Source organism: Varanus komodoensis, unplaced genomic scaffold (genome assembly GCF_004798865.1).
Source record: "Varanus komodoensis strain SLA01 unplaced genomic scaffold, ASM479886v1 scaffold17, whole genome shotgun sequence".
In the NCBI taxonomy this organism is placed as follows: Eukaryota; Metazoa; Chordata; class Lepidosauria; order Squamata; family Varanidae; genus Varanus; species Varanus komodoensis.
Window position 1 is genome coordinate 10,308,039 of NW_025335505.1, and position 14,460 is coordinate 10,322,498.

At 40.0% G+C, this 14,460-nt stretch overlaps 1 protein-coding gene across 19 annotated transcripts in view; it reads left to right on the forward strand.

Moving 5' to 3' along the window:
• Nucleotides 1-14,460, forward strand: part of PTPRM (protein tyrosine phosphatase receptor type M) — a 504,993-nt gene that overhangs the window by 303,159 nt on the left and 187,374 nt on the right. For 11 of the 19 annotated variants that reach the window (XM_044426600.1, XM_044426602.1, XM_044426601.1 and 8 more), the window contains exons 13-14: nucleotides 948-984; nucleotides 11,977-12,051. In XM_044426600.1, the coding sequence (XP_044282535.1) occupies nucleotides 948-984; nucleotides 11,977-12,051 (112 nt within the window). The remainder of the gene's footprint in view (nucleotides 1-947; nucleotides 985-11,976; nucleotides 12,052-14,460) is intronic. The other 8 variants (XM_044426609.1, XM_044426620.1, XM_044426611.1 and 5 more) reach the window with 1 other exon arrangement.

A 14,460-nucleotide genomic window follows, 5' to 3' on the forward strand; every position in this document is an offset into this window, starting at 1 on the left:
TCAAAGCAATACCTGTGTCCATTGTCTATTATGGGAGCCAAGAAAACAGTGGAAAATACATTTTTCTTTTTGTTAGCATAGTTACATAGCAGCCAATTGTTATTAGGGCAAGGGGGAAGAATTTCATACTTCCATCAGCAAAGCCTAAGCAAACATTCCTTAAAATTACTCTCTTTTTTCCACTCTCACTGCTCCCATTAAATGATTTTGACTTTTATACTATATGTTTGCAGGGCTTCTCCAACTGTATTACATTAGTTTACATCAGCTTGTACACCTGTTTTACCTCTCGATTGAACATATGCCTTTTGTATTTCTCTCTCAACCAATATAAATAGAAATAAGTTTACTGGGCCAAAGTGGAAAGCATGTTAAAGGTCCTTCCTTTGCAGATCACATTTTATCCAGCTGATTCTGGAATTGTTTTTCATTTTCTGGGCAGACCTACCCAGAGCCCTTCAACTCCTGATAAGCTTTGGCTGTCTCCCTTGACAGCAGGGAAATGTTTTCTGCCAAATATCATAATGGCCCTCTTTTACAGTACACTGACAGTGCAGAAATGTGAAACACCATTGATTTTTGTTTGCTTTCTTACATTGTCTACCATGTTGCTCAGAATGGTGTAGCTGACTGTAAGAAAAGAAAATATCCCAAGGTCAGTGTGTTGTCACAGAGAAAAAAGCCCACGAATCATGTCTAATAACATCTCATTCATCTTCTAGGTTAACATTAAGTGATGTATTGATGCTACATGTCCAAGTGTATTTTCCTTTAGTTACCCATAGCAGGGAAATGAATTGAACAAGTGCAGGAGACTTTAAACATGAGAACAACTAAAGTTGATGCTTTTCTTAGATCTTTTCAGCAGCTTAAAGAAAAGCACGTGCATTTTTTCTTGCTGTACATGCAGACCAATAAATGACCTTTTCTTTCTTTATCTGACATAGGAAACAAAAATTGACTGCGTCAGAGTGGCCACAAAAGGTATGCTTCAGTTGTATTTCTTCTCAGCCTTAAATCCATTGACCTTTCTACCAGGAGATTTCCATTGTTACGTGTTGAACAATGGAAACATTGTTACATAAGGGAGGGTAGCAGTCAGCTGTAGAATAGCTATTAGTTGTGTATACCTTCTCAGCTGGTACACTTTAATGGTCACTTCCTGATTCTGGACATAGTACACTTTAATTGTTTTGTTGGAATATTTAGACATTGAGGGGCGTTCTCACATTAATGATTCAGACAAGCTATACTTATTGGGGCTCACAAGAAAAACGGTAAGCAGTGGGTGTAATCGGTCACCTTTGCTGCATATTCTAGGCTTGGAATGGGATTCCTTGAGCTCCTTCCCTGAGAATGGTGGGCAGTAGTAGGACTAAGACTCCTGGTGAACTGATGACCAGCACATGAGGCTCGTGGCTTTGTGATACAACTGCTGAGCTATTGTAAAATATTAGTTAAGAATTTTGATGCAAAACCACGTCGTTTCTGCTCACATGAATGAAAGGTGAAGAATGCAGTGCATCACTGCTACAAGAACAACAGTGGCTTTCTGAAATCTTCCAGGCATAGTTTAAGATGAAACAGAAAAACAGCATTATAAGATTTTCAAACCCTGTTGGTTGGGCCCTCTGAACCTTAGAAGCTAGCTCCTTCCCAAGAATAGTTCTTCTCTGTGATCCACTGTAGTCGATATGGTCAGTCTGCATAATTTGCATGCCCAGTATGAGCAGCATTATTATGCGCCACAGGGAGCTGTTCTTGGCTGTTGCTTCCTAATCTTAGCCTTCGGTTCATTTTGAGTATCAGCAATGCCCAAGTCTGATCAATTTCAGTAGCAATGTAACAGCTATGAAAATCTGCCTCCCTTGATTTTTTCATGCAGTTTTGTTAATTTCCTGAATTCTACTTAGGGGAACATTCTTGGTGTAACTAATATACAGATCTGTTGCCAATTAGTTTCTTAAAACAAGCTCAGAATTTTTGACAAAAATTGACTCCTTTCCTCCGCCATTACAACACTCGAATTGGAAAATTTTTGTACAAACGCAGGCTTTAATTTATACTTACCCATCTCCAACTGTTGAGAACCCTGATAAGGCAGGATTCCAGATAGTCGGAGATTTGTAAGCATGTTCACCAAAATGTGTACAAGCCCCTTTTCAGATCCTCAAGTTGACTGTATGACACATCTGGGAAGGCAGGGCCACTCGGGGAGGGATGTCATGCGTACATATTTCCTGTCTCCGCTGTATGCCTTCTGTGGTGGCAGCCATAGGGTTTAAGTCTTCCAAGGGACCCCAGTCCTAGGAACCTCATTACACAAAGATTTGTGCAAGTATAGTGGGGCTTCTTGAAGTTTCCTGACAGAAGTTGCCTGTACGGGTTGTAAGCTAGTTTTGTGACTGCCCCAATTTCAGAAAAGGCTTGTCAGTTACTGTCTCAAGCAAGTGCTTTTATAGGAAGAAAGGAAGTTTTAAAAGCCCCTCTTTTTTTCCTAGGAGCAGTCCCTTGACAGAACCCAACAAGCCTGTACTGAAATTCCGGGATTAGAACAATCAACCCAGTGATACAGATTGCAGCCACATTAATTCCTTCAGTCACCATTGGCTTTTCTCAAGCTGCTTTGCTAACAGAAGCACTAGTCTTTCCATTTATATAATATGCCACTATTGGCATAATTATATTCTTCTTATTCTTTTGTTCAAAGTAACATACATAAATATCTGATTTGGAGTGTTCTATGTGATGGCATATTAAACATTATATGGCCTCCATGTTGGGCTCATTCTGATCATGTTGCTTCTATCATTCCTGGTAATGTGAATTTGTGTCTAGTTTTCACTTTGACATGTAAAAATGAGCAACCCAACAGAAAGGAAGCATTTTCCCCAATTTACTATAAATAGCTAGATGAATTGCTTAACATCAGTTGGTGATCTAACAACTGTGTCCCGATCTGGGAGCAATCTTAAATCCCCAACTTGGATTACTGCCTTGTGTCACCACATCCAGTGGGCTCTTGGCTTGATGCAGAAGAAGCCACACGTTAAAAGGAGATGCAGTAAGGCACCATGAATAAAACAAGCCTTGTAACTCATAATTGGAACCAATTACCTGGGAGGTCATGGGCTCTCCCACCCTAGAGGCATTCAACTGTAGAGCCATTTGAGAGGAATAGTGTAATTTGGAGCCCTGCACTGAGCAGGGGGTTGGACTCAATGGCTGTCTGCCCCCTTCCGAATCTGCTAGTCTATGATTCTACAAGTAGGTTGAAAAACAGCAGCTCCTATTCAAGGATCATGAGCCAAATCCTATATAAACACCCTGCCCTTGCACCGAGCAGCTATCTGCTGACAGTTAATAAGCACATGCATGCACAGGCATAGATGTGTCTGTCCTGTCAAACAGGGAGGGGGTCCGCTCACTCCTGTAAAGGCAAACAAGCACACACGGGACTTAAGACAAGAGGACACAGCATGCCCAAAGAAACAGTCCAGTGAAGCAGTCATGATTATGGAAATGAGGCCCAGCACCCCACAGACACAGCTGGGGCAAACCGTGCTGAAGCCCATCCCGCACACCACCACAATATCGGCAACAAAAAGATCAATGCACGGAGTAAATGGGAACATATAGGGAAAATGGGAAGAGGGTTCACAGAATGCTTGGACCCTTGCAGGAAAACTCACTGTGCGGGGGCACAGTCAGGGCATTATAGGGAAGAGCAAGGAAGTCAGCATCCTGTGGGAATACCTTGCCGACAGTGATGGGGAAACGGGAGGAGCATCCAGCAAAGCATATCCTTTCATAAACTGGGAGCAAGTACAGAGGGGAGGACAGAGATGAAGCAGAGGATACTGCACCTCATGGCCATGCTATATAGGATGTCAAGGATTTCCATGAATGGGCAACTGTCTACGCTGCTGTAATGATACCCATGACCATGGCAAGGTGCCACACCTTTGCTTTTTTTGAGGCTAAAAGCAAAACCCTGTGGGGAGAAACTAGAAGACTTGGACATGTTTTGCCTTGAGAAGAGAAGACTGAAGAGAGGTACAATCATGTTTGTCAAGTATTTGAAAGATGGTCACTCAAAGAAGACTCAGGATCTTTTCTTAATCATAGACTGCAGGACACAGAATAATGGGCTTAAGTTCGAGGAAGCCAGATTCCTACTGAACATCAGGAAAAATTTCCTGACAATTACAGCAATACAACAATGGAGCTAATTACCTAAGGAAGTCGAGGATACTTGTACACTGGAGGCATTTTAGGTGCAGCTGGATAGCTATTCATTAGGGATGATTTAACTTAGATGTATCATGCAGCACAGCATCCTTGGACTCAACCTTTGTTGAACAACATGGATGGTGCTGCTGCTGAATACTTTCATGTTGAATTTGGATATCTTTGCCCTATTGGGGCATTATTGCTCCGTTGGTGGAATTGTTTGGTAGGCCACCCTGTTGTAGATAATGGGTTTTTGTGTGTGTGTGTGGTTGCATCTGCATTGCTTCTGCCTGCCACGGGCAATTGTCGTAGTTGCTGGTCCATGTGTGCCGATGAGGAATTGCCTGCTTCCTGCTTGCTGTTTCCCTTGCAAAGCATCATGCCATTCATGAACAAAGCTGACTGATTTGCTTCTGAGATGTGAAGAGGCATCACTGGTTTAGCTGGGGCTGCAATCCCTGTGTATTTACCTGGGTGGGCTGCCCATGGGATCTTAAGAGTATTCAGCTATAGTCATGTTTGTCTCAAAGAGAGCATACAGTATCACTGAAGAAACCCCTGGAGTTCCCTGTCTGACCACCTTGGATCAGGCCACTATTGTATATTCCATTCATCTGGAATGAACTGCCCTGAATTCAATGAGCCTCACTTCTGAGCAGTTGTGTATTGAATTGTGCTTGGTTGAAGGATTGCCCTGTCACCATAAAAGGAATATCTCACTCAGCACTGGTATCCACATTTCATTTGGAGCCAGAGTCATTCTCCCCAATAGATCGTACTTACAAGGAGGCATGTCTGTGTATGCCTCTTAGCTCTGGTTGTCGTGACTGGTACCTCACATCCATGGTGGGATGTTTGCTTTCCCTCTTCCCAGCTTCAGTTTCATCTGTATGTCTGGATCAGAGATGCATGCAAATGTTTGGTTTAACCTCCTGATTTTATTCTGCTTCTCACATCCCACTAACTTGTATTTGAGTCAGTAAACAGATTTCTGTGTTGTTAATTTTTAATGGCACATTTGTACATATTTGTTTAGTTTGATCCTGACTTGTAATTTGTGCAAAACACAATTTGTGAAAACTGTATTTTTAAAGAAAATACTAGGTCAATGTGTTGGGAACTGACTGCTATCAAAGTGCATTAGGTACCAACAATGGCTATTGACCAAGAGAGGATGCAAATAAATTAATTCATTATGCAGTCCAGAGCTGTCAGATGGTAAGCTAAAAGTTAAAGCAAAGCTGCAAGAAGGAACTTTCTTGTGACAGTGGGTGGTGTTTATATCATCTCTGTCACTGCAAGATCCTCTAACTTTATCTGCTCTGACCAAATGGTTCTCAGCATTCTATGCTTCTACCACCCTTTCCCAAGACTCTGGGTGCCCCAGAAAGTGAAAAAGTGTAACCACTTTTTACATACTTTCTGCTGAAATTTGGGGGAACATTTCTGCAGTTCCTACCATTCTGCCCTTTGAGACCCATAGGCCTGTGAATCTTAAAAAATTAATTCTGTCATTTCTTTCAATGATTGGCTGAACCTTCTTTACTCCTTTTACTTAGGGAAAAAAAGGTATTTTCTGCAGTGAAGTAGCTACCATAGCAACAGATGACCTCAAAGTAGCATCTTAGGGGATGGAAAAGAAAGAGATTCAGCTTTTATATAAAGCATATGCCAGTTCATTTTATGTTGTGAAAGCATATTTTTGAGTACTTTGTAGAATCTCTGGAAAGTTTGTAGGATTCTCAGAGAGACACCTGGTGAGCAACTATCAACAAAAGTGCTGCAAGCTGCATGTTAGGATGGGGGGGAAATTAAAAATCAAGGGATTCTTCTACAAATGTGTATTTGTGTATTCTAAAAATACATATTCTAAAAATGTCTTTATAAAATTATAGATTTACCTTACTGTTAAAAATCTAGATAAATTATACAGTATGTAGTAATGTGCCATATTCTTTAGGTAAGGCCAGTTCTACTATTTAAAAAGTGACAGAAAGATTTATTGATTTAAGTTGGTGTAATTAAGCAGGTACTAATTCTACCATAAAGGAGATCAGGAAAAGATAAAGTTTAAAAGAGTATGATGGTTCTGCTTTGGTCACAAGCATTGAAATCAAAGTTGTAGCTAAGAAACAAGTAAAATCTAAGGTTATGTCTCTGGAAGAACTCAAGGAACTCAAAGGCACAAGCGTCAGTTCCTAGAGGAGTGAACTAGAAGATTCATGGCCAGATCTTGTATGACAGGTATCAAATGTTACCGAGTTTCAGAACAGCAGTTGGTCTGTAAGTCAGCTGCTCAGCCAGGCAGGAGTTGGCAGGATTTATCTTTTAGCTATTCATGAGGAGACAGCCTTCTTCGAATAGGTATTCTGGGTTGCAGGGCAGTATCCAAGCAAGCCACTCCACAAGCAGGGCCTTTAGCTAATTCCATTCCACAAGTGGTACCCATTTTTTGCACATCAGGAATTTAGCACTTCACCAAAACAAGCGGGGACACTTGTCTCTGGTTCCTAGAGAGACGAGCCTGAAGAAAAGGAAAGCAACTACAGAGCTTAGGCAAGTGGTTGGAATCACTGATGACACAAATTGAGCACTTGCAACATCCAGATCAGCAGTTGGTCTTAAGAAATTCAAGGAGGACACAACAAGGGGATTTCTTACTGCTATGTCCTGGTCATCTCTGGCCAGTGGTAAGACTTTAGAGAAAGCTGGAGCAAACCTGCTATGAAGATATTTCATCTCAGAAGGCAAGGAATCCACCATGATAGTCGGCTGAGAAACTTGGTTCAACCCAGTGTTCTGGAGCCGAGGGGAACATTTTCAGGTCTGGTTGTCTGCATAGGGATGGACAAGAATTTCATAAAAGCTTCTTTGAGAATTTACCAAAAACTGCAAATTCAGATTTTCATATTCAGAATGGGAATATTTAGACATCAAAACTAGATTTGTTCATCCAGGCCCTGAGGTTTGGGTCCTTAGCTTCTGCTTGTTTCTGAAGCTGAATTAAGGCTGACACCACCACCCCTTTTTAAAGCCTTCTCATGCTTAACAGCAATATGGCAGGCAGGTACAACACAGTCCTCTACATGTTAAGAGTAGCTGCATGTACCAATTTGTCCAGTGTAGATCAGTTAGAAATTCGTTTCCGTTTGTTGCAGTTTTTTTCAGTTTTCTATAAGAAATATTATAGAAAGAACATGAGTTTTGAAAAAATCTGAATGGATGAGAAAGCAAAACTGACAGATTCATTCATTTGTCCCTTGAATCAGATTGGGGAGATTATTGGAGTGGGTGTGGGGAAAGGTTAATTAGAATCTGACATTATTACTATATTAATTTTATTAATTGTAAATACTATGTTTACAAATATAAAATTACTATATTAATTTTATATCCTTCCTTTTTAATCGTGCAAGGAACCTAAGGCTGCTTACCTAATTGTACCCCTCCCCTCCATTGTATCATCATAAGAACCCCGTGAGGGCGGTAAGAGACAATTACTGGCCCAAAGCCGCCCAGTGAACTTCCTTGTTGAGTGGGGACTAGAACCCAGTTCTGCTGAGTCCCCGTCCTACACTCTAACCACCAGGCCACACTGCCTTTCTTTAATTAGGGAAGGGGACTTCGATAAGCTTGAAAAAGTTTATGTTGGCAGCAGGAACATAAAACCCCAGCCTAACCTTTAACACTTTAAATGATCTCGACCCAAGTTACTTAAATGTCTTTTCCCTACTAGCCTACCTGCACTTTTAGGTCACATACAGAAGCTGTGTACACTTGTCTGCTGCCAAGTGCAGCTAGGCTGCTGAGTTCAAGGAATATGCCATTGTGGCCTCGTCCTTGCAGGTCTTCAGGAAAGCTCGGAAGGCTTACTTGCATTTGCCGGCCTTCTAGTAAATTACAGGTGGCATGTTTTCTTAGCCTAATCTGTTTTTATATTGTTTTACAGTATTTTGCTGTATATTTATAACATGTTTATTTTATATGTTTCTATCATTTTTATCCTGTACACCACCTTGAAGGGGTTCTCCCCTTAAAAGCAGTGTAAAATATTTTTATTAAATACAAAATAGAGAACTAAGGCATATCTATAAAATATTGTATGAAGTATTAAACCACTCCATCCAGATTTTGTAACTCTGGTGGGGATTGTCTCTGAAGATGGACCTTTGGTCTGATTCAGCATGGCTTCACTTATATTCTTATGAAGCCTGTGATAGGAAATTTTCCCCTACCTTGTCTGAATATGAGTGTTTCTCAACTTAATTAGAGAAATATGTTGTTACCTCACATTAAAAATGTATACATTAAAATATAGAGTAGCTAAGTAGAGGAATGAAAGCAAGTAATTCCTTGTATTGAGCAATCCATCAAATGGTAAGACAGAACAAGCAGTATTCACCAGGCGCCCACGGACAGATTGTACCTTAAAACTCCAGAATCAAGAGACAATTTACCAATTAAGGTTTCTGCACACAAACTTTCATATGAGTCTCCTTTGTTTTCTGATTAGCATCTAATTGAAGGGTCAGAGAGATGTGTATTCGGTAAAGCAGTACACAGGGAATGGTGCGAATTAAAGTGAGTCAACAGGTGGAAAGTGTTGAGCATTCTCATTTATGTCACAGTCTGTTCCCTGCAGGAATTGGCATCGGTAGCTGGCACCAACATCTTTGCTGCCCATGCCTAGCACACGCCTTTTCCCCACTGCTCAGGTATACTTCCTCTCTCAGACTTTTCCCCCCATGCTAGCTGCAAGGCAGGCAGTGTGGTGGCTCGGCCCCCATAGTCCAAGCTCCAAGTTTGGAGGACCCCGGTCTGAATAATCCTACCTCCACACCCCAAAGATTGTGGGAGACCATAGGATTTCAACCATTATTTCCAAGATTATATGATTTAGAAACCAGAGGATATCAAACAGAAAACATGCGTAGTTAGCCTAATTTTTTAACAAGACAAGTCTTTATTATCATCCTAAATCACTGCAAGGTTATTTAAACAGTAAATACCATATTTTTGAAATCCAGACCAAGTTTTTTCCCTCTCCTAGAATCAGAATCCATGTCTTTAAGGCCCACCCTTAAGACATGAGAAAATTTTCTATTCCACTCCCCTCTCCACAATTCATATTCTAATTGGGAGGGTTATTTCTTCGTCTTCTACAATTTCAAGTGTCTTTGTCTATTGTTTTGATCCTGCAAGACTAGAAAATGTTCCATCAGTTGTAAAAGAGAAGGTTTATTGTTAGTATTATCCTATTTTAAATCTTGTACCAACAGTTACTAGCATCATAGTGTTTCAGAGTGTCATAGAGATATTTCAAAATATTATGCAGCAGTGGTTTTGAACTTAATTGTCTGCAGATGGTGGGTAATCTCCCTTCCTCACTCATTGCCATATACCTAACTGCATTCAGGCAGTTGTACGTAAATTTACAAGCTTCAGTATGATCCTTTCCTTTATTTCCAGTTTCCACCCCACTCCCCTTATTCCAGTTCCCAGATGTGGCTTGCTAGAACTGACCTTTTAAACATTGCTTTATTTTTCCCTGCACTGAACATAATGTATATTACATACCCAATAGTTTAGTAACTATTTATAGAATTGCTGATTGCATATAGAGGAGAAATGTATCATAAATGTGAACAGTAAACCCCTTTAGTCATGCAAGGCACTGCATACTCTTAATATTCATAAAAGGGGTTGCTTATTATCATCTTATGCCATAAACATTAATCAGTCTGAAATGAAATTTAAAGCAGAAGGGCAGCTGCCATCTGTGGGAGTACTCATAAGCACATTCAATTTGAGTTTCAGAGGTAAGAATGGCTCTCGCAGTGATTTCTGGGAGTCACATCTATAAAAATAGGTAAAATGGGTATTGCACATATGTGATTCTTAAATCAAACCATGGATTTGTTTAACCTTGATTTTTACTGAACCTTTCATTAGTTGAAAATATGAGCAACCATAAATTAAAATTATGAAAAGTCATATCTTATCATTCTCATGTTCATAGAAAAAATGCAAGTAAAAAAAGCAGAACTCTGTGTGTTATATAATTGATAACAAGGCAGTAAGGTGTAACACACTATATTCTTTTTCATTATGTTCAATAAATGGATGTACTTTGCATAGAAACCATCAAGTAATTCTTTAAGTAAACTCACTTAGAATATTAATTTCTCCATGCTTATTTCATCGCATGCTCTGATAGCAAGATGGAAAGAGCTCAGTGTTTACCTACCTCTATCAAGGCAGCATATAAGTGAGGCACTGTCAAGTCTTTAAGAATTGAATCATCTAGCTCATTACTAAATATACTCAACAGTTTTCAGAAACATGGGCCTTTCAGATATTGATTTGCAAGGGATTATCCTGCATCTTTAAAACAGAAGTGGGCAAGTTGTGATCTTCCAGGTGTTTGGAGCTACGACTCTCATCAGCTAGTCAATAGTAACAAATAATGGAAGCTGCATGTCAAAACACCTGGAGGGCTACGAGTTGCCCACCTCTGTTTTAAACCATAGCATGTTATGGTGAAATCTGACATGGACAGTCTCATTTCTCTAAAGTTTAGCAAATATCAGTGTAAAGAGTGTGATAGAGATTGGGATCATGATGTATGGGGAGGGGTGTTTAGCCCCTTCTCTCTTTGCTGTTTCTTAGAAAGTAGCCCCCAAACACTGGTACTTGTCCTACTTGCATATAGTACACTTTTCCTAATCGGGAAAATAGCTACTGTGTGTATGTGTGTACCTGTGTGTGACATTTCCATTGAGAAAATGTTGTGAGGTGGGGGGGGGGGGGGGGTAATGAAAGCCCCGCTACTTTCAGTGCTTTGGTCCAAATCTGGATCAGATCAAGTTCTCCCTCTACACCTATTTGATAAAGTTAAAGAGAGAGGGGAGGGGACAGAGGGAAGCGGGAATGAACAGGGACAGATTCCGGACTCCCTGTCGTAATAGCTAGCTTGTTTCTTAGGTAGTCTAGAGACAGCCCCTTCATTTGGTGTTTACAATTTGTGATATAGAAGCAAACTAATAACATGTAAGAGTTCTTTTTAAATTAAAGATGGAAAATGCATTGTGCTGCTTTACAATATAAAACTGCTAGAAGTTAATTTTTCAGTAAACTGTTTGTAGGATAAGTAAGAACTGGCTTATGAAATTTTATATAGTCGTGCTCATGGGTGGAAGCAAGTGCAGTTCTACTAGTGTTTTGGGGATCATTGTCTAAGAAATGTTGAATACAGTCCATGGAGACAGTCCATACTGTCAGTTGGCCATTTTGGTCAAACAAAACTCTTCAGCAAGGGGCACTGCATAACTGGGAGTTTATCCCATTGCTGATTTTTTTTCTGTTTAGTTGAGTATATGCATAAATACCTGAGCAAAGAAAGGTTAGTGAGGACTGCACTGTGCACATGGTTAGCTAGAAACCGTCCCTGTAGTTTTGATTTTTTCCCCAGCTTATCTGTGTACAATCCAGTTCCCATCAACCTTTATTCAAACAGCCGTATTACCCAGGCATGTATAAAACTACATAAAGGAATTTATTAGTGTAACTCACTCTTTTCTTTCTTTCTTTCTTTCTTTCTTTCTTTCTTTCTTTCTTTCTTTCTTTTGATTTGTAAGGAATTGAAACAATAAAATTTGAACAAATTGCTTCTTGCTAGCTTAGCTTCAGTCTGGCTTTTTTTTCCCTCATGCATGCTGACCTGGAAATCTTCCTTTGCCTTAGCTGCGATAATCGTGACTCAGCTTACAACACCATACATTCGCATCGCCCCTGCTGCAGGCGACGACCAACTAACAGGTCAGACACTCAAGTATAGACAAGTCATCTTACCCATTTCCATCTTGCTTTTTGGGTTTGTTTTCCTTTACATCCTCATCATTCTTTGCTTGTAGTTGGTTTACCACTTTGTAGAATTCTTGTGGTTCAACCCTTGCATCTGTTAAGCAATTTGCTGAATACCAAACAATTAGAACACCTATAATCATGGGTGTGAGACTGTTCCACTGCATGTTTCATTGTGTATTTAAGCATTGGGTTGACCCCACTAAATTGTAATGTCATAAATAGTTTTGTCTGTCCTAACTTTCCAGCAGCTAACATATTCTTCAGGATCTTAACACTTCCACATGGGTCGGACTGAGACATAAGGGAGCTTTGCAGTCTAATTTTCCTGCACTGTCCCCTCCCTTGAAGCCTCCACAGCTGGCTAAAAATGCTACCGTGGAGGCTGGGGACACTGTTGATTAGGGTGGCACAGGGTGCTGATGAGAAAATAGCAAAAATTGGACAAAGCCTGTCTCTCTCCCTGATTTTCTATTTCTTTCTTTCTTCCCCCAAAGCCCCCTGTAACAGAGCTCAAACAGGGCCCTCCAACCCTCAGGGGTTTAGGGGTACTCGAGGAGGGAAAGGATATAAAAGTCAGCTTCCCCCAGTCAGTTTCCCCAAGTTGGATGCAGAGTTGGGAGCTCTGTATCCAACCCATCTCACACAGATATATCTCAGGTTTAGTTTTTAGATTGCTAGAACATGTGACTGATTCATAAACATTTAATTTACGACATCTAGGATTGGACAAGAATGTGTTTATATGAAAAGTTTAAAAATATTAATCCCCTAAATGCAGTTAATGTAGCATAACATTAAAATAAAAGTAAATAAAACCCTTATATGTCAGATATTCAAGTTTGTCATGTTAAAAATTTAACCAAGCCTGTTGGTGAGGTATAATTTAATTCATTTTTTAACTACTCTCATACTTTAGCCATTCACAAAACTGTTCAGGGTTTAAAAACAAATGTTTTCCCTGGCCAAAAGAAAAAGAATAAGTGAAGAACTTACTCCTCCATTGCAATGAATTTTTCCATGCAATGATATCAGACCTCCACAGAAATCCTGAAAATTTCCAGAGTTTTCAAATAACTTTTGCAGATGCATGCATGAGTTTCTCCCCTCTGAAAAAGGTTGTGTGTGTGTGTGGGGGGGGGGGTGTTCCTTACTACTTTCTTGTACAGAGATTTTTATTACCAGCAACTGGTCCTGCAATATTCAGTGCTAATTATGCATTAGTAAGTTCTTGCCCAAAGATAATGGCCAAATGGATAAACAAGACCTAACAAGTCACTTCCTTGTAGATATCATATATCTAGTGGATATAGAAACTGTGATATTTATTGTTATGTTTCTAAGCTAATGAGGTGACCAAAAATTTACCTAAGTCATGTTTTGTGGATGTGGAATGGGTCAGAAGTAGTTATTTCCAACATGGCACTAGATGCATTAACTAACTGCCTATAAAAATATTACTTTAAATCACAGCAATAAAACGGTTTAACAAATGACAAAGAATATAAACCTTAACTCTGTGAAAAGCATTAGAAGGTACAGAATGGATTGTCAGTGTGATTTGGGAGCAACAAGAAAATATTAAAATACCAAGAAAAGAAGAGTTTTTGTTAAAAGGAAAATGGAAGAGGGGATAAATAGTTAGCTTACCTTTTTTGTGGGTAGTTGAAATGTGATGTTTCAGGTTAATAAGTGACCTCAGTTTGCCTGGTGATTTTTCATGCATGCCCTACAGGAAAATATAAGTGGGATAGAGGAGTACAATGACTCTGGCACCAGGCCTCTAGCTTGGCAGGAATTTTTGGCCAAAGGAGAAGATTTATCAATAATTGCTTGAAGAAACTGGTTATTAGCCACTCCTTTAGACGGTTCTCCCATCCCGGTGCTCTCCAGATGTGTTGCACTGCAGTGCTTTTCTTCCCAACCAGCATGACCACTGGCTACACCAGGAGAGCACAAGCTGGAGAAGCTTATTTTAAAGGAGTGATGGTATAGATTACATTCTTTCAAATGAAACATAGCAGCTAGGAATGCTTGGGATATTCTTTTTAGTCTACAAGTATCCTGCCTGCTGCAAAGCAAAATACCATCCTTGGTGTGTAGTATGTCTATTGGTGAGAAGAAATTCCAGTGCATGACAGAACACAGTGTGTCTGCTGAGCAAATGCGCTTTCCATTCCCTGTTTGTAAGGAGCAAGACTGCTTTTCCTTTCTGATACACTCTTTCCCTCTTGTACAAGTGAATTTTCTGCTTGAAGAGGTATCAGGCAGTAGCTGCTAAGCACCTTTAGTGAAACATGATCTAAATTAGTACCACATGATTTGTTGCTGAGGCAGCCTTCCAGCTTTGTCAGCTAAACAGCA